The 20,083-nt window shown below is 38.6% G+C and overlaps 1 protein-coding gene across 1 annotated transcript; it reads right to left on the bottom strand.

Annotated features, from left to right (window-relative positions):
- Window positions 1-7,886: 7,886 nt before the first annotated feature.
- On the bottom strand, window positions 7,887-9,166 carry LOC113335438 (2-oxoglutarate-dependent dioxygenase AOP2-like). Its single transcript, XM_026581484.1, has 3 exons — window positions 8,773-9,166; window positions 8,314-8,632; window positions 7,887-8,225 (listed from the first exon to the last, which is right to left on the bottom strand). Exons 1-3 carry the CDS (start codon window positions 9,135-9,137, stop codon window positions 8,139-8,141), a joined length of 771 nt encoding a protein of 256 aa, XP_026437269.1. The 5' UTR covers window positions 9,138-9,166; the 3' UTR covers window positions 7,887-8,138.
- Between the last annotated feature and the right edge of the window lie 10,917 nt (window positions 9,167-20,083).

Genomic DNA, 20,083 nt, shown 5'->3' with positions numbered 1-20,083 from the left:
AAAAAAAAAAGAAAGAAAAAAAAGTTTTTTTTTTTCATTGTATCATATTTGGTTTGTTTAGTTCGTTTTTGGTTTTGTATTCTTTCAATAAAGCCAATGAAAAGAAAGAATATCCACAATGAAGTTTTAAGCAACAAGGAATTAGAGGAAAGAATCACATTGTCAAGATTCTACGAAGTTCAAGATTTCATCATCAAGAGTTGAAGACCGAAGACGAAGATGAAGACAAGGATTGAAGACCAGAAACATTTTTATGGATGCTGTGAGAGTGGTGCTGACTGCACGCCGAACGGATAACGAGGTAAGTAAGCATATTCCCACCTTCGTTAAGTGGTTGATTTCCTTTCTTAGAGATCATCAGAAAAAAAGGTTTTCAAAATGAATAAAAGATGTGGGTTTTCAAAACAACTCGGAGGATTTGGCCTTCCTACTATTCAACGTGTCGCAGGATTCTCTCTTCATTCCTACCTGGACACATGTGTGACCCATAAAAAGTTATTTATTATTGAGAGCAACTTCATAAAACCCTTTCTTGTGAGGCAGAGTCGAGACTTTTGATCACTTCGAACCCGAATTTCTTTCGATAAGGGATGGTTATTTCTCTCTCAACTTTTAAGGATGAGATTTTGTTCATTTATGTGTCTAACTTCTTATGACTAGTGTGCAGAATCTCTATGTCTTCTTAGCGCATTGGATGCTATCATTTCGGAGAACTAGTAAGTTGGAAAAGTAGGTTTTGTGGGTATATCTCTATTAAACCCTCACGAGACTATAACTCTTCCACTAGGGACACCTAGGGGTTTAAAGGCTTTATATACATGCTAAGTGTGACCGTAGCCTCGACGACACGGAGTTGTATGTATGCTTTAGAATAAGTTTTGTTTGATTTGCTCGAGGACTAGCAAAGTCTAAGTGTGGGGGAATTTGATAGGTGTCTAAAACACCTAGTTTTATATCTAGTATTTATGATTTCTTTGCTATTGTCTTTGTAAATTATGTATCTTATGTTTGCTTTTGAGTATTATTAGGTGTTTTGGAGTCATTGGAGCAAAAGGAAGTGAAACTCGCTTAATTCCAGGATTTCTTCTCAGTCATCTTGAAGAGAACAAAAATATGAAGCTAGCAGTGAAAGAATGAGGTCACTACGACGTCATATGAGCGAAAGCATCGATGAAGCTTGGGAACTGACAATACAAGAAGAGTTCTGCAGGAATTGTACTGTCAGTCTCTAGAACTGACAGTTAAATGGAATCAACAAAAGATTGCTCAGGGCAGCCCATATACAGAACATGGTGCCTAAATCACTTATTTTTGCACCACAAAACTTGGTTGAGTTTTCAGACAGAAGTCATTTCTTCTCCAGCCGTAAATGGGAGTGACTGCTGTGATTTTGATCTGTGAGAGGAAACTGAGATTCGAGATTTGCAAGCAATTGGAGAGTGGGTTGGCTTTAAATTTGAGTATGGTAAGGAATTTGGTAATGAACATGAACAGAGAAGCACTCTTGAGCAGGAATTCAAAAGTTAGGGTTTCTGTGGTGTTTGAAGAGATGGTGATACCGAAATTGAGACAGAGACGATAATGGGTTTGAATCGGAGAAGAAAATGATGTTTCTGTTGTGTTACAAATTGATGAAAGAGGATGGGTTTGATGTTGGCCGTTAATTGAAGATGATTGGTGAAAGTTTAGACAACAGATTTGATGCCAAGATGAAGAACTGGTACTGAAACTGCTATGGGTAATGGTTGTAACTTGAGGTGTGGTTAAAGTGAGCAGCTGTTGGTGGTACTCAGGTTAGGCTTTAAAGTGATGGAATTAGTTGAAGTTGTTGCTGTGATTTGAAGCGAGAAGATGAATCAGATGGTGATTTTCCACAAATTGATGTGAAACTGAGAATGGTGAAGGATGCAATTGTGTTGGGAGATTGCAGGTGGAAGTGATGATTTTCAAGGGCTTACTCGAATCTGGAGAATATGGCAGTGATGATGGAGGTTGTTGTTGGTGATGGCTTAATATGGAAGAGGTAGTCTTGTGAATAGAATGGTATGGCATGAGCAGTTGCAGGTGTTAATGCAGTGGCTAGGCAGAGTGTCAAGGATTTGAGCTGACTGATTGAAGGGTTTAATGAGATGTTGCTGTTGGATGAGTCTGTGAAGCTGAAATTACAGGTTGTTAATGATGTTGTAGTTGTGGATGTAGCTCAAGTTGCAGGAATGGGTTGCCGCTGTTGACTGAAGTGGTGATTGTGCTTCTGCAAGTGGAGAAGGAAACTGGTGGATTGCTGGCTGCAGTTGAGTTCAGAGTTGCAGGTGCAAGTAATGGCAGATATACATTGAGATTGTTGCTGTGAGCTAATGGGTTTGAGGCACTGGTGGTGATTCGGAATGATGCAGTGACTGATGCTGCAGATGAGAAGCTGATAATGAAATTGTGGTTGTGTTTGAAACTCATTGGCAGGGTTGAGTTAGGTTACAAAGAAATGGCTCGACAATTTGGTGGTGCAGGCATGATGATACAGGTACTGGTGCTGGCTGTGTATGATTGGATTGTGCAAGAGCTGAGTAGCGCAGGAAATGTGATGCTGAGCTGCAGAGGATGGTGCTGCAATGTGCAAGTGGTTTTTGAGTCTTACATTCTGCCAGGAAGTGAGATGTCGTTGTCGTGGGTACTGCGAGTTGATGAATTCAGGGAGCGTGGTTGGCAGTGACTGATGGCTATGACTGCAATAGATGTATGCTAAGATTAAGCAGGGACAAGTGCTGCTTGCTGTGTGTTTGAGGCCGAGGAAATGACAAGACGAAGATATGTTGCTGACGTTGCTTTGACATTGGCAGTGTGCAAGTGATGATACCATGGCTGTAGCCGCAGTGTATTAGATGAATGAATTTGAATGTATGAAACTACAAGGAACCACAATTTGCTGAATGGTTGGATGCATAAAGTGAAGCCTAGGCCTGGTAAATGAATGAATGGATGTGAAAGAATATGATGTTGCAGGGAAGGCAAATGCAGGGAAAGAGTTCAGATATTGCCGGAAGTATGTGGTGGTGGAACAAGCTAAGTTGGCTATTCAGTTCCGCAAAACTGACAGGCTTAGTGATCTACATGGGCCTGTATTGACTGGGCCGTGGCTGCTAGTGTGCTGAAAGTGGACAGGCTTGGTCGAGATTCTTAAGTTTTATCTGAGGAAAGCCAATACATAGGGGTGTGCAACGGACGGTTACGGATTAGGGGTCACCCGCAACCAAACCGTTAAAGTTGTGGATTTGGAAAATCAAACCGTGACCGGCCCAATCATCCGTGGATTTCATATCCGTGGATTGTACGGATCGGTTGCGGATTAACCGCGGATTTGGTAAAACAAAAAGAAAAAAAAAAGATTAGCTAGACTGCAAGAGCCGAATTCACAGCCGTAATTGTTGTCTTGAAGTATATAAATTTCCCAGCAATTATGTCTTCCGTGTGTTGATTCTGTAAGGCGGCCTGATACTAGTGTTGTAAATGCTGCGAAGGCCCAAGGGATATATTGTTCTCATCCAAGGATCTGGTGAAGTAATTCCTGAACTATGTGCTTTATAAGTGTAGCACTTACAGATATTCCAAAACAGACGAGGCCCATTAAGAAAGTCCGAGAATATTATAAGCCTCAAAGGTTCTTGGTTGCAATATGCTGCGCTTGTAAGTACTGAAAACAATGCTACTAGCATGAATTTGAACTTGACGGTTCATTGCAAGCATTCAAATAGATAGATAAGTAGGTTGCCCTGCGGTGCGGATAATCCGCGGTCTTTAAAGCCCACCCGTAACCGCACCACATGCGGATTTGAAAATGCATCCATGTCCGGTCCATAACTCTTGCGGAATGGTTTTCACCCGCAATTTTACGGACGAATACGGATAAAATCCGCGGTTACGGATTTTTTGCTCACCCCTACCAATACACACAAAAGAGGTTATATAAAATCTCGAGGGTCCTATTCTATATTGGGGGATCTTCTCTTCTATTTTGCCTAGGGTTTAGAAACATGATAGGTTTTATCTTCCTTCTTGTTATGAACTCCATGAATATGAGTACCTAGTTTTTATCATTGGTTATGGATAAAGTTGATTTCACATAACATGAATCCTTATTTGATATATTAGTTTTGTCTCAGTATTATCGTTTATGATTCACCATTAATATTGTTACATGATTTGAATGCTTGTTTAGTCGAGTCGCGAATCGATTGAGTTTACTTTCATCTTTATTGCTAGATTAGAGTTTATCATATGCAAAAGTGATAAATTTCTGATTGCAAGTAGCATAATTGTGAGTATTGCTTGTAGTGATACATCCTAGTAGTCACAAGTGAATTATAACTTTTGTTAAATTGGATTAGTGTTTTTACTCGTTTGATTGCTTTGATTGGTCTGATTTCATAGAACTTAATGCATCTAGGGAATTAAACTTGATTAGTGATTTTACACGTTAGGTTGTTCTCTTAAATAGAATTCATTTTCGCATCTTTTAATGTGTTTATTGATGATAAGAGGAGATTTGCGGGATATACTTGCGATCAAGGTATCCTAGGGCCTTTGATAATGAGAGATCAAATATCAATTCTAGTTATTAAGACAAGAACATGTTTGTCAGTTTGTGAATGAAAACAATATCCTTAACCAATATCTTTATATCTTGATTTGCGTGTTTGCTTTACTTTATTTGTTTTTAGTATAACTTAGTTTATAAAAATCAGAAAACCCCCCTTGTTACCTTTGTTTATATAAGAAATCGAAACAAACGACAACCTAGACCTCTTTGTGGGAACGATCATTTCTTACCCTTGCTATATTATATATTTTGAGTAGTGAGAAAACGTAATTTATTTTTGACGCATACGATAGCGATCAATAATGTGCCACACTGCCAGCCAGTCTCTACCCATGTTGTAAGATGTGCGCTAGCCAACGTCCATCCATACTGCCAGTCATTATGCATGTCAGCCAGTCAATCCAGTCTGCCAGCCCATTATGCATGTCAGTCAGTTAGTCCATCATGCAGAATTAACACAGAGAGGCATGGATGGAGGTTTCATGCAAAATTGATTCAAAGAGGCATGCAAGGGAAGTTTCATGCGGATTAATGTCAGGAGGGGAAGTTTCATGTGGATTAGTGCCAGGAGGCATGCAAAAGCCAGCAAGTGCAAAATTAAAACAGGAGGGCAGTTTCATGAGGTTTTGTGCAAAATTAATGCAATGCAGATTATGATGCAGGTCAGTCGCATGCAATATTAATTCCAGGAGGTTTCATGCAAAATTAATTCGAGGAGGCAATGCAAGAGAAATAAATACAATTTATGTTTACCTCATAATGAGGGTAAGAGCCTACTTCAGAATTGTATAAATAGAGGGAATATAATTCTGATGGGGGATCTAGCTGGGGAGAAAAAAGATCCATGTAATTCTGATATCAATAAAATATTACTCCCCAAGGGGATTCGTCCGTGGATGTAGGCAAACCATGCCGAACCACGTTAAACTCGTGTCTCTCATCTATATGTTATTTCATGTTATCAACCTTGTTTTCATCAACAACACCAAAATCATCGTGTTTAGTGCTCCGAAATATTTCTGGGTGCAAACACATGTCTTTATAAGTTTCATACATATAACAAGGATAAAAACAATCTATGTCACACTTATATCTAATGGAGCTGACCAAGCAAAGTCACAAGCCAATTGTACACAAAATTCCTAAAAACCTCCAATCTCTCTGCTGAAATAAATAAATAAATAATGTCATATGTTATATTGTTTATTCTGTCTTTCTCTGTAAATTGTATAGGACTAATACAACTGATCACGCAGGAAAAAAGATGGGGGTTTTCCCATCAACTTCACAACAATAAGAAAGGGAGCGAGGAAGCTGAAGCATCATCCAAACGGTTTACATAGTTAAGCACAAAGATGAACTTTAAAAGAAACTGCAAACACTTTATCTGGCAGATTAAATGAACGATTTTGTCTCAGATGGTGAACATTTTTATGCCAGATAACTAAACCGTGAGCATGCAACGGAATATAACAGTATTTTGTAACATGATGTTATACCAAAAAAGTAGCTTTTAAATCCTTTAACATCTTTTATTCGCCTTATGACGGAGGTTTATGCGAAGTATTCAACTCCGTCACATGGTATTTTTTCTGGAACAAAGTTTGACATGGTATGTTTTAGGTAAGTTTTAGTGCTTTCCCTATCACGAATATAAACTATTCAATCAAACCAATATCATAGAGAAATTCAATGGAAAAATAAATTTAAACAAATTAGTGGTACGTCAACGATGTCATAGACTCCAAACTCTAAAGTTGAATTCACAAAGGAATGAGCTACTTAGATTTCAAATTTATAAAGCCAGACATGTAGTATAACTTACAAAATTTGTATGAACTTATTAACATCCGATTTTTAAATAAAACAGTAATACGTTGCAGTTGCACCATTTTTCTTTAAAAAACTTCCAGGCACAAATGTCAAAACATATAAGGCTATTATGGATCCGACTGAGTTGGTCTAAAATTGATCAAGTTTAATTTGACGAGATGATGAAACCTTCTTTTTCTCTTCTTTTCTTTTTGCTCGCTAAAGATGTACATTTTAGAAATATGATGATTATTTTGGTTGGAAACAAGGAAAATTTTATTATAAAATTAGAAGCATTTTTGTACTCATGACGATGGGGTAAGTTGTACGAATTGATTGGATCTTACGGTAGATAATGTTAGTCGGTTATACAGTAGAAACTCTTTAAATTAATAGCCGCGGAACCAAAATTTTTTTTATCAATTTGTACAGAGATTATTAATTTAACGAGTTAAATTTTAGCGCGTGCAAACTTAGTTAGGATCATGGAATTCTATCAATTTGGAGAGATTTTTCAATTTGACGAGTATTATTCAAAAGTTTAAACTGTATTTTGTAACTCATTGTAAGCACTAAGTTTTGAAATTTGAGAAATAAAAGTGATCAATTGTAATTTTACTAAATTTAGGTTGGCCACAATAACACCATCTCTAAATATGTAATTTCTAATGTCGATGGTACATCGACAATGAAGTTGGTGTTACAAAACTACATCTTGTAATTCATTCCTATAGGCAGCAGGACAAGGTAGAAATTGGAACAACAACTTTTCAGACTCAGAAGGAAAATAGACTTGTCTATTGTCACACAAGTATTTATTTAGTAGTTATGACACCTCCGTTCCAAAGGCAAACATATCAATTAATTGATTTTATAATTTAATAACCAAAGATTTAAAATATGCTTTCCTAATATCCAAATTTGAGTATGCTTCCCAAAGATAATGGAAAAGTATAACTATAACAGATCAATATTCCCATAAACATATTTTTTCTATGTGTTTCCCAAGTATAAGGAGAATTTATAATCTTCCCTCAATTTAATGATAAGAAATATATTTTTTTTATCCTTGTGTGTCCACTGGATTTATTTTACCTTATTCTTTTGAGTATCAAGCATGGAAAAAGTTCAATGCAGCATGGATTGTATTGGGAGGGACAAAAAAAACTAAAACGATTATTTTTATACACACTTACAACAACAACGATATGAGGCTAAACTTTATGGTGCAAGTTTTTTAAGAATCACATTGTGTTGACCCTCATCCAAGAATATTGCAGTGCTTATCTAAGGATATAACACCTAGTTAGGTATGGTACATGGTACAACCTACGTATTGATTTTTAAGCATCCAAGCAAATTAACGATCAAAAAATATTACAAATTATAGATAAAGACCCTTGACATTCAGATGGAAAATAATGATATTAATTATTATTGACCACATATCATATCCATCCAAAAAGAATGAAATATGGTCCATTAATATGCATTACAAAACACCGGTATTTGGTATACTTAGCATAGATAAGTAAAAATCTACTTATTAGATTTATTTTTTCTTATTATAAAGATCAAATTCCAATACCAACATAGCTTGCTAGAGGATTTTCAAGGTACATATTCGCATCAAAATATCAAAGATAATCCAAGAACTTAAAAGGACGAAATAGAAGAGGATGGTCTTCGTCTACTAGCTCCTTGGGGGTTTCAACATGAACTAGCTCATTCGGTGTTAAAATTGTGAGTAAGAGTATCTATCCTTTTCTCCTTTCATCATAACTCTATGTTTTGGTGCATGCATTCTTCCATTGCTCCAGGCCTGCACCACATTAAATTCTTAGTAAGTACTTAGATACATGTATTTTGCCATTATATTATTATAGAAAGAAATTACTAGTATTAAATACCATTGGATATTCCCCCACGATAACCAAAAAATTTCCTTGTTTTGGTACTACATGGATCCATTGTCCTTTTTTCGAGATAACCTCGAGCCCTTGGATGTCTTCATATAAGATGGTTAGGATATTTTTATCAGTGTGAGCAGGAAGACCGATAGTTGGTTGATCAGTGAAAGGAGATTTGTATTTCATCACATGAAACATGTAATCAGTGTTCTTGATGTTGGAATCATAATACTCTCTAATTCCGAAGCTCTCGAAAATCATTTTTCGAATGATTCCTTCAAGTTCTTTCATCATTATACTCATAGAATTCAAAGTTCCACTGCAACAAAAATATAAATATTAAATAGGAATAATTTTAAAATAAGATATTATGGAGAGAAAAAAATACACTAGATATTAGATTTTGTCTAGGGTACGGTTAGCATTGAACATGACTGAAATCGAGAATTTATGCATTACCAGAAAGAAGGGTTTCCGTTAAGATCTGTAAATGCTCGAGCCTTATCAAAAATAAGTGCATTCTCAATGCCCAAACTTTCCAACAAAGGATAATTAGAATCCTTTCCAATATAACCATGATGAGATTTGCTACTAATATTATTTTTCTTAATCTCATCACCTAAATCAAACAAATCTTTCATTCTCTTGAACATTTCATCATGTAGTTTTCTTGGAACTTTTTCATAACCTACCTGAAAACATCCATGGTTTTCACAAGCTTCTTTCACTTGTTTACACAAGTTCTTCCATCCTTCACTTTTTTCAACTAAAGCATTTGGGTCTTTACTGAAATCAATAAATGTAATTCCACTCTCAAATCCCATCTCTCTATATATCTTCTGTTGTTTATTCTCTCTCTTTGTTAGTTTGTTTTGGCTTGTGTTAATGTGTGATCCCTTATATATATACTGGATGTAACGGACATGCGTTTATGTTTTGTGATCCAAGAGAGATCTTGTAATCAATTTTAAAAAAATTGTGAGTAAATATTATCCGGTATTAATAACCATGTAGAATCTATTTCTAGTAATGGTTGTTAGATAAACATGCCTTAGTTGCTTGTCCACAAATTAATTTCACTGAAAAGAGTATAAATGGGTCATAAATGTGTAATAAGTTTCCCAATTTAGACTTAAAAATAAAAAAAATGTATATAAAAATAAAATTCCATCAGTTTAAGTTTGATTGTATAAACCATAATTTTTTAGTTTCGTGTTGAGTCACATATAGTATTTGTTTTCTTTCCAAGACCATTTTTTTTCAATAGCAAAAAGTTATTTACAAATATACATAAAAAAGAATCTACTTCAATCCAAAAATAACTTGAGAAACTAATTGAATCTGACATAAGAAACACGTATTCCTTTAACAACATTAATAAAGTCAGGCCTCCATCATAACTAACATAGTCACCAGCATGAAGCAACCAACTACACTTAGCGATAACATTAATTGTAAAGCTTTTTCTGTAATTGCATGTACATAACATATTGTATCATAAGAAGTACAAGTTGCACGCCATCTTTGGTTCACCATCCAAATAATCCGACATGTTGAAAGCATAAATCATGCTAGCATAGTCTAATTGCCTTGATTCTGCTCGAACCCCATTTCGTTTCCCACTCCAAACCAGCAATAACAACGATCTCCTCCTTGTATGTATTTGGGATGATGCCTAAGAAAATAGATTATGCACCAAGCACACTACACCTCTAGTAACATTCCTTGCACCTGTAATACCAGGATTAACTCTTGCATCACCATCACAACACAACAAGATTTCCTCTTCATCTGGTGGATGTCACGTGTACTCAACCGGGATAACATTCTTCACTCTTTTAGTATTGTGAAATAAATATCAAAGTAAGTTAACATCACAAGATATTGATTAGTATTGTGCATAGACCCTTTTCATGCTATTAAAACTTCCATGAATGTTTTAGTGCAACTTCATCTTCAAAGACACCAGCTTAACCTTCACATTAACTCATGTCTAATACTCAAGCTAGCAACCAACCAGTGGTTGTTGGCCCTTCTGCTCCTACATTTGGATGCCTAATGTCATATTACTATAATATATGATTTGACTATTCCATTTCTCCATTATAATTGTAATACCTTTGTTAGAGCATTGCTTGGTTGAATCCAAAAAGGCGTTGGTATGTCAAGTTTGATTGTGAAGTTCAGTTTTAAAACTCACCGCTTGAATTGCTTACGAAAGTCTATTTCGTTTAGGTTAGACTTAGGAATTATAAATATTAAGACAATACTCATCGAATACTTAAAGGCGTACTGAACAAAAACGATCCTTCAAACCGAGGTTGGTAACTAATGATGATTGCTCCATTTTTATTTATTTCTTATAGTCTTATTCATTCAAACATTAACAAGCGAAGTTTGCTTACACGACTTTATTATATAGATGACTTGATCAATATCTATGAGCAAAGCGTCAAATGACTAATATACATTAATTATTTGCACAACTTACAACACTGAGTTACATAATTAGTTTTATTTATTTATGTGATTTCAACACAACACTAATGTTTTAATTGTTACTATTTAGTATTGAACTTCGGAATGAATTTGTGCTCTGAATGCATGTTAGAAAGCAACTTCATAAATATGTATTAAAGATAGTTTAAAATCTGATTAAGTTTCGTATTCAAATAAGGATTCAGGACATATCCCTTTAGGTATGGACGTCCATAACTGATCTAGAACTAGGGGTGTCAACGGGTCCGGGTCCTCCCGGGTATCACTAGACCCGGACCCGGACCCTACTTATAAAGGTCGGGTCCGGTTCCTAACGGTTTCGGGTCCGGTTCCTAAATTTGTGGACCCAGAACCGGACCCGTTTAAATACCCGGGTACCCGTCGGTTCCGGGTACCCATTGGGTCTAAAGAAAACTATTTAAAAAATCTCAAAAACTTAATATATTTCTCTTTTTAGCTTGGATTTTAAGTAATTTTTATAAAAAATTATTATTATTTCTTATGAATGTACTAAATAAAGATTAAATGTAAGAGAAAAAATTTAAATGAGTAAAATATCAAAGCTAAAACTAGAAAAATTACTTATAATTTTGCTAAAAACATGAATAAAAGTATGAATAAACGGGTACCCGATACCCGCGGGTACCCAACGGGTATTACCCGTTTGGACCCGTTTAGATTCGGGTCCAATCGGGTTATTACCCGTCGGGTCCTAAGTAGCTAATGGGTCCAACTTTAGGACCCGGAAATGGACCTAAGTCTACCGGATCCGGTTCCTGTTCCGGGTAATGGGTACCCATTGACAGCCCTATCTAGAACCAATCCTAGGCCCCATCCCAAAACCAATACTTAATTCTGACTTGTGTCGTTGGTTGTCTATTTCTTATCTTAGTTAATAGATTTCGATGTTGACACAAGTTAGAGTTGGAAAGGTCATTTGCCAAGTATCGAAATCGATGTCCTTTGCTTTCCCAGAAGTTGGCCCATAACTAGTCGACTAGATAAATATGGTTTTTATTCTAGTAGGATGTTTCAAGTATCACAGTGAAATATATAATTGACTATATATCTTGGAAATAATATTTTTTTAGTTATTACAAGTGAGATATACATTAATATAATCACATAATATCAAGATCTTTGCTAATTTCATAAAATGCTTTTATTGCATATCATTTGATTTTCGAAATTGGTAGATATTGTTTCCATAAAATCCTTTGTCATGGCACTATAAATAGTGGAGCCTTGTATTCATATAAAGCATGTTAATTTCGATACTAAGTATACTAAACCCGTATAAAACTATTTTAAAACCAGTTTAGTACAAGAATAAACCAACTCGTTTCGATGTTGTTCAAACGGATAACAATAAAAATTAGGAAAACATGATCTATTTAAAGCTCTCCAAAGCAAAAGGCTATGGGCTCACATGATATTTTTGTGTGATTTTCTTATGTTTACAATATTATAATTTATAAATGACAAAAATTATTCTTGAATCTTCTAGTATTAATTTTATTTTCAAATATTTTATGTATTCTATTTCAACATAAATAGTTCATTCGTTTAGTTTTTTTCCTCGGAGGTCGATCTTAATTTGATTAAAAACTTGGTTATCATTATTATAAAAATAATACATTTTAACAATGATAATTATAACGGTAACAAATACTGATTATAATTAGTAAATTTAATTTTAAAAAGTATATATACATACATGCATATATAATTAAAGAGGAGAGATCGGTTGACAGTCTCTCCTTTTGACAAGATCTACCAAGCTACTGTTGTTATCGGATAGAGGCTTATAGACGGTTCAAAATTTTGAAATCTTAACAAGTTTTTTATGGATATTCTCAATATCCGTGATCCAATTAAATACAATAATTAAATGTAAGAAACCTAAAAATAATAATTAAATACGAAATACAACTTTTTTTTCTTTCTCATGCTCTTCTTTCCGTCTTCTTTTCATGGAACTATAAAATCTCTATTGCTTCCTTTTTAATCCTGAAGGTTAAAGATCAAAGTAGAATAATCAGTTTTTCTTTGAAGGCTTGAGAAAATCAGTTTCCTAAAATTTGTTCTATGATTCGTCTACTATCTAAAATTGGAGATCTCTATACATTTCCGACCTTTAAAAGAAAAAAACAAAATTATATCCATGAGATTTTTTTTAGATTTCATTCAACACTATAAAAGAAGAAAAAAGTACTTAAATGCTTGTTCATACAAATTAGATTTAATATCGTCGTGAATCAGAACTATGCACTAACTTTTTTTTTTATCTCCATCTGACCGTTTTGTTTGGAATCAATGAAAAGGTATTCACAGAATAATAAAAGGCAATTAATGAGAAACTTCATAAACATGACCACGACAATATAACCATCCCTTTTCGATTGTGATTCTTCCTCTTGTTGGAACAATAATCCAGAAGAACTATTAAACCATAAATCAGTAAAGATCAGAAATATGAAATTTTGGTTTTATTTTATGAAGTCGAGGATCAATATAATTGTGTCAACATATTTTCGGGTCATGAGTTGTACCAATATATCCATATTGATTTAATTTATTTCTATTGGTTTTTATCATCCATGTGATCAATGTAGTGGGTGAAAAACATGTTAAATCTTGTAAAAATTGGTCCTGTCAGCCGATCTTTCCTCATAGTAGATAAGTTTATTTTGGTCACTTGCTACAACAACATTAGTTGAACTTGATAATAAATTAAACACAATTTGATTATTTTTTAAATCATATTTACCCTTTATATAGTAGTCTACTAAACACTAAACTATTTTTTTTTAACAAAACACAACATAAAACGCAGAACAGAAATATGATTTTACAAATCTTGCGTCAATATCGAACTAAGCCATGACAAGGTTTTTTCTTTCTGGGTTATTAATGAATCCAAATTTGGGGACTTTTATTTTTTTATCGATAACAAATTTGGTACTCACGAAATTTGGTAGTCACTAGTGTCATCATCCAATGAATTTACCACTGCTTTCAGGGACTTCTATTTTGATGCGAAAAAAATTCATCCAATCTTAAACTGGGGTTACATTGTTCATCTCCTCCAAAACTTGGTTGGAGATAAAGTTTGGAATACACTGCTGCAATATCTTGGAAATTTTCAACTTCCTAGCATGTTTTCCATAGCGACTAGTAGGCCATTGCATAACCTATTGAAAATTATTTAAATAGTAATTGATGTCTTCGACAATTCTCTAGTTCTAACTTAATATGGTGTGTAGTCCATTGATGATAGCACCAACATTTTTGAATCAATTTCTATCCTTAGATGTTTTATATGCAGAGTTGTTCCCAGAAGGCTGCCTCCCAAAAAATTTCACACTATTATGCCTCTTTTGCATTTACATCCATTCATGTAGATGTTGATAGGTGCCTAAAATACATCTCTAACTATCAATTTTTTACACTTTTATTAACTATATTTCTTGTATTTGTGTATGTTATGCATTATTTGCATTTTATAGGTACTTTGGAGTCATGTGATAAGAAAGAAAGAAAGAGAAAAGATGCTCAATTCGTTGCTTGGGGAGCTTAGGAATTGTTGGAGTCAAAGGCTAGAAGGATAAAAGGTTTCATTTGAGTCAAAATATACTATTAATAGAGCATCAAACAACAAGTACTCAGGGATGACGGTGAAATATTTGTGGCAACTGTTAAAGGAAGACAACATTGCAGATTGGGAACTTAATCTCCTTCATCAAACAACATCTAGGTTGATTGTTGTATTTGTGTAGTTGTTGCTTTATTTCCTCTCAACAAGTTCAGGTCTTCAGGCTGTAACCAAATCCACCGTCGACTAGCCATGAGTTTGTGGGTTATCATCGATGGTCTATGACATGATTTAGAAACCGAGAAGGATATGGAGCAAGTAGTACTATTTGTGATAGAGTTTGATATGGTTTATGGATAAAAATAGCTAGAAAAAAAACTTGTTTCTACCATTGAAGATGAGGATGGACATAGTAGGAATTAAAGGGAGATTGAGAGTCTAAAAAGTTAGAAAAGATGGTGTTTGAGGGTGAAAACGGTTTCTGCAGATTTTGGTAATTTCGGGTGTGTGGGTGAGAAACGAATTTAAACCCTAAACAATGTACTGCAAGGGAGTACTTTAGATTCAAGAGATAAATCTGTACAGATCCGGCCTAAACCAAGAAATGGACGTTCCAGACTTGCTTCGGTCACAAAGTAAAGGAGAAGGGTTGGTTTTGGGGAGGGAAGCGAAGAAAGTGTTGAGACTAGAATAGTTGATTTTGGAAGAGTAGTTGTTTTCTACGACTTGTATCAGAAAGTGGGAAGCTAACAGATGGAAATCTAGCAAATGTTTTCTGAGTGTTGTATGCTCCTGACCTGAACTTGTTGTTCGGTGGAAATAGGTAATACCTATTTATACAAGTCAAAGTGAAACGTACTCTGGACTCATTAAGAAATGGAAAACGGGTGAGTAGATGGGAGGAGGTGGTAACTGGTAACGCCTGGAATTGATGTTCCATAAAAGAAAGCGTTCACCATTACTCCCTGTATTTACTAACCGCCTCATCCTTATGACACTTTCTTATAACGGGCGTAGTGTACACCGCACGCTGTAAACCGCCAAACCAATACCCAATGAGCATCCCCCAGTTTGTGATATGCGTTGATGTCTCGAGTGTTTTCGTGGAAAACATGTGGCATGTTGTTGTCGTCTGGGAAGTCGAGCTTGGGAGACTTGCCGGCTCGGTGACCTTCGACGGTCGAGATTTTGCATCTTAAGAGGAAAGGTAGTCGTTGATTATTGCAACCCTTCGTTTGGTAGCCAGTGGCATGAAAGCATGCTCGGTATGGCTTTAATATGGCTTGGTTTAGGCGCGGCCAAAAGTTAGGGTTTTGGCTTTGTTTAGGCGCACCAAACTAGGGCCAAAATTTTCCATGCGTTAGCTGGTAACCTTGGACGGCTAAGATCTGCATCTTAGATGAAAAGGTGGTCGTTGATCGTTGCAGACCTTCGTTTTGGCATCCGCATAGGGAAGGCCGGTATGGCGTGACGCGGCAAGGTGGTTGGCATGCCATTGGCACATGTGGCATGACATGCCTTGGCACGGTTTGGCGTGGCCAAAACTAGGGTTTGGGGCCAAAGGTTACCGTGCGTTGTTTGGCAACCTTGGACGGATAGGATTTGCATCTGGGATTGAAGGGTGGCCGTAGATCGTCGCACGCCTTCGTTTTGGTAGCCGCATAGGGAAGGCTGGAATGGTATGGCGCGACAAGGTGGTTGGCATGCCATTGGCACGTGTGGCATGGCATGCCTTGGCGTGGCCAAAACTAGGGTTTTGGGCCAAAGGTTACCATGCATTGTCTGGCGACCTTGGACGGCTAGGATTTGCATCTAGGATTGAAGGGTGGCCGTTGATCGTCACACGCCTTCGTTTTGGTAGCCGCATAGGGAAGGCCGGCATGGTAGGGCCAAGGCAAATGGCGCGGACGTCTTGGCATAGTGGGGCCAAGGGTTTGGACGACTTGGCATGGTGGCGCCAAGGCAGAATGGTGCGAACGTATTGGCATAGTGGGGCCAAGGCAGAATGGTGCGGGAGGCTTGGCATAGTGGGGCCAAGGCAGAATGGTGCGGGCGGCTTGGCATAGTGGGGCCAAGGCAGAATGGTGCGGATGGCTTGGCATAGTGGGGCCAAGGTAGAATGGTGTGGATGGCTTGGCATGGTGGGGCCAAGGGTTTGGACGGCTTTGCATGGTAGGGCCAAGGGTTTGGCATGCCATTGGCTCATGGTGCGGCCAGCATGGCTAGGTCCAATGGTTTGGCATGACATTGGCGCATGGTGCGGCCAGCATGGCTGGCATGCCTTGGCGCGGTAAACGTGGCTGGCATGGTTTTCCATTGGCACAGTGGTGCGGCTGGCATGGTTGGCATGCCTTGGCGCGAAGACGTGGCTGGAAATGGTTTGCCATTGGCACAGTGGTGCGGCTGGCATGGTTGGCATGCCTTGGCGCAGTGATGTGGCATGGCATGCCATTGGCACAGTGGTGCGGCTGGCATGGTTGGCATGCCTTGGCGCGGTAAACGTAGATGACATGGCTGACATGGCTTGTCATCGGCACAATGGTGTGGCTGGCATGGTTGGCATGCCTTGGCGCGAAGATGTGTCTGGCATGGTTTGCCATTGGCACAGTGGTGTGACTGGCATGGTTGGAACGCCTTGGCGTGGTGAGGTGGCTGGCATGGCATGCCATTGGCACAGTGTTGCGGCTGACATGGTTGGCATACCTTGGCGCGGAGACGTGGCTGGCATGGTTTGCCATTGGCACGGTGGTGCGGCTGGCATGGTTGGCATGCCTTGGTGCGGAGACGTGGCTGGCATGGTTTACCATTGGCACAGTGGTGCGGCTGGCATGCCTTGGCGCGAAGATGTGGATGGAATGGTTTTCCATTGGCACAGTTGTGCGGCTGGCATGGTTGGCATGCCTTGGCACGGTGAGGTGGATGGCATGGCATGCCATTGGCACAGTGGTGCGGCTGGCATGGTTGGCATGCCTTGGCGCAGAGACGTGGCTGGCATGGTTTGTCATTGGCACGGTGGCGTGAGAATTAGGGTTTGGTATGTACGAAGATGATGTCGGTCAATACTAAGGGTTCTGCCGTGGAACATGACACATGTATAAAAAAAGGTACCCTGGTAATTCTTACGTAGGCATGCTGATTGATTCAATAAATGCGCTAGTGGTCATAGTGACGTCATGTCAGATGTATGGTTTTATGATTTTAACCCTAAACTAAAAACCACCATCAACATTAAGTCCCCTGCTTATCTTGGAACAGGAGCATTGTTGCGAGGTAAGCATAAGATGGTGACAGGAGAGGACAAAATCGAAATGACAAGTCGTGAAAAGATGGTCAAGAAGACCCATCTAACCTTTTTCGAGAGGTAAGGAGAGTTCGTGATTCTCGTGTTGGAGGCCTTGCATAGATTCTACTTGTGGTGTTGCTGGCTAGACTGTGAAGTGGTGAGATGTAGATTGTCATCTTGGAATGGGAGCCGCAGGCGTCGGTCGTCTTGGAATGGGAGCCGCACGCGTTGGTCGGCTTGGAATGGAACCGCACGCGTTGGTCGGCTTGGAATGGGAGCCGCAGGCGTCGGTCGACTTGGAATGGGAGGCGCAGGCTTCGGTCGGCTTGGAATGGGAGCCGCACGCGTTGGTCGGCTTGGAATGGGAGTCGCAGGCGTCAGTCGGCTTGGAATGAGAGGAAACTGGCTTCGGTCAGCGGAATGGTGGTAACTGTCTTCAGTCCGCAGAATGGTGTAAAATGGTTTCAGAACTTCTGCTACCAAACGGTGGTGATGACGCTGGAACTTCGGTTATCAAATGGTAGTGATGGTGCCTGGCAACCTTGTCTAAATTAGGGTTTGGCATGCTGAAACCCTAATTAGCGCCGTTTACTAGAATCGTTGTAGAATTCTCGTACGAACTTGGATTTTGACGGTCCGCCCCTCCATATGACCGGAAAAGAATTTCATATCTCCCTTCGCGGGAATATTTAGGTTTTGAGCTCGTTTAGGAGGTGAAAACGGCCCGACAGTGAAACTCAGGAAGAATTCAGGAGCGAAGTTGCGGGCCCGGGGTAACATAGTCGCGCCGAGTCATCTATTCCCGTTCATGGAGCAAGAAGGAAACTTTATTCTGTGCAAACTCTAGAAACTCCATCTGTATGAAAAGAGGTATTGACCTTCTTCTTTTTTCTGTCGCTCGTCCGGATCCGTGCTTTCGTCTGCAGTGTCTCTCTAGTGGATTCCAAAATTTACCAAACTCCATTGCATTCTTGGGACGGATGGATGTGGTTGCGTTGTCGGTCCATCCTTGATTTTAGGTTGTTCAGTCCTGGACCTTCTGATTGCGATGACAGTATGTTGTGGATGCTTGTATGGTCGAAATCTTCCGGAGCCACTGTATGAAATAGATGAGTTGGGAGACGTTTCGTTACTGACGTGCTGCTATCAAGTCTTCAAGGACTTTGTTCCAAGAGAATCCTTCGAACCATCTTATGAATCTTGGACTATCGTATGAAATGAGATGCGGTGAGCAGTCCCCAGTTATATTTCTGTTAGATCTGATGGCACAGCCGAACATGTGAATGTATCTCTGTGGCGTGCTTTTATAGTCTTCGATGCACATGTACGTCTTTGTGTTGAGAAATTCCCGTGGCTAGTAAAACTTCGACAGTGATGATGTTGAAATCAGAAATAACCTGGTTGAGGGGAGTGAAAGCGTCCCATGCTGGTAGTCCCCATGTGTAGCCTACTTTCATTGCATCGTCTTGACTCCACGTCCACGGGGTTTGATACAAGCTTATTGTATTCTTTTGGATGCGACGCTGGGATGCTCAGAATATCACATGGACGAAATATTCTGGATAGCGAAGAGGTACAAATGAGAGAGTTATGTTGTTTATCGTGGCTTCCTCTATTTCTTCAAGAAAATGTTTCAACCGCGTCTCTGGAGTTATCTCATGAGCTTTTGATGGTCGTCGAGTGCGATGAGCAGTCCCCAGTCGCATTTTTCTTTAGTGTCTGAAGTTTTTTTCCTCTAAGAAGGCTTGGGATCCTCCGCGGCCTCGCAAAGTGTTGAAAGCGTCTTCTAGACAGAGAGGTGATGATATTCTTGCGCTGCACCCTTGAAGAGTAGATGACCTTGTTGTGGCTATGGCCTTTTGGTTGACTGTGTCTTCTGAGCTTTGACACTGAAGGGATTCCGTGTATATCCACAGTCCCCAAGTATGGTTTACATGTTCTCATCTTTGTAGCGATTGCTGTTGTGATGAAGATCTGGTTGGTATCAACAAATGAGTGGTAACAGTTCTTGGTAGCAGATGTAATCGGAAGAGACTATATTGTCTTGGTAACAAAGTAGGTTGGTTGGAATTGTATGGGCATCCATGGAAGTAAAAAGATTGGATGGATGCGTAAGCGAGCAAACTGTCCATGATCATGAGTTTTGGAGGGATGGATCAAAAGGCGGTCATGACTACGAAAATTGGCTGGTTGCGATCATGATTCTTGACATGGGGAGCGTGGATGTAAGACCCTTTGCAGGAAGGAGTGGCGGCCCTGGTACGAGCCTTGGCAGAAGGAAGCGGCGTTGAGGCGGCTTTGGCTCTCGGAGAGGATGTTGAAACTTATGAAGACAAACGATGAAGCTTCGGCTTCGATCCTGGAGCAGCTTATGGAGAGAATGCTGAAGCGAA

Source organism: Papaver somniferum, unplaced genomic scaffold (genome assembly GCF_003573695.1).
Source record: "Papaver somniferum cultivar HN1 unplaced genomic scaffold, ASM357369v1 unplaced-scaffold_148, whole genome shotgun sequence".
Taxonomy (NCBI): Eukaryota; Viridiplantae; Streptophyta; class Magnoliopsida; order Ranunculales; family Papaveraceae; genus Papaver; species Papaver somniferum.
Note: the sequence above shows the minus strand (reverse complement) of the source record. Positions and strands in the feature narration are given on the sequence as shown.

Coding starts and splice junctions, on each gene's coding strand:
- LOC113335438 (XM_026581484.1), bottom strand. CDS start 9,137: ATGGGATTTGAGAGTGGAATTACATTTATTGATTTCAGTAAAGACCCA. Junction 8,633..8,772: donor AACGGAAACCCTTCTTTCTG/GTAATGCATAAA, acceptor TTTTTGTTGCAG/TGGAACTTTGAATTCTATGA. Junction 8,226..8,313: donor TCGTGGGGGAATATCCAATG/GTATTTAATACT, acceptor AATGTGGTGCAG/GCCTGGAGCAATGGAAGAAT.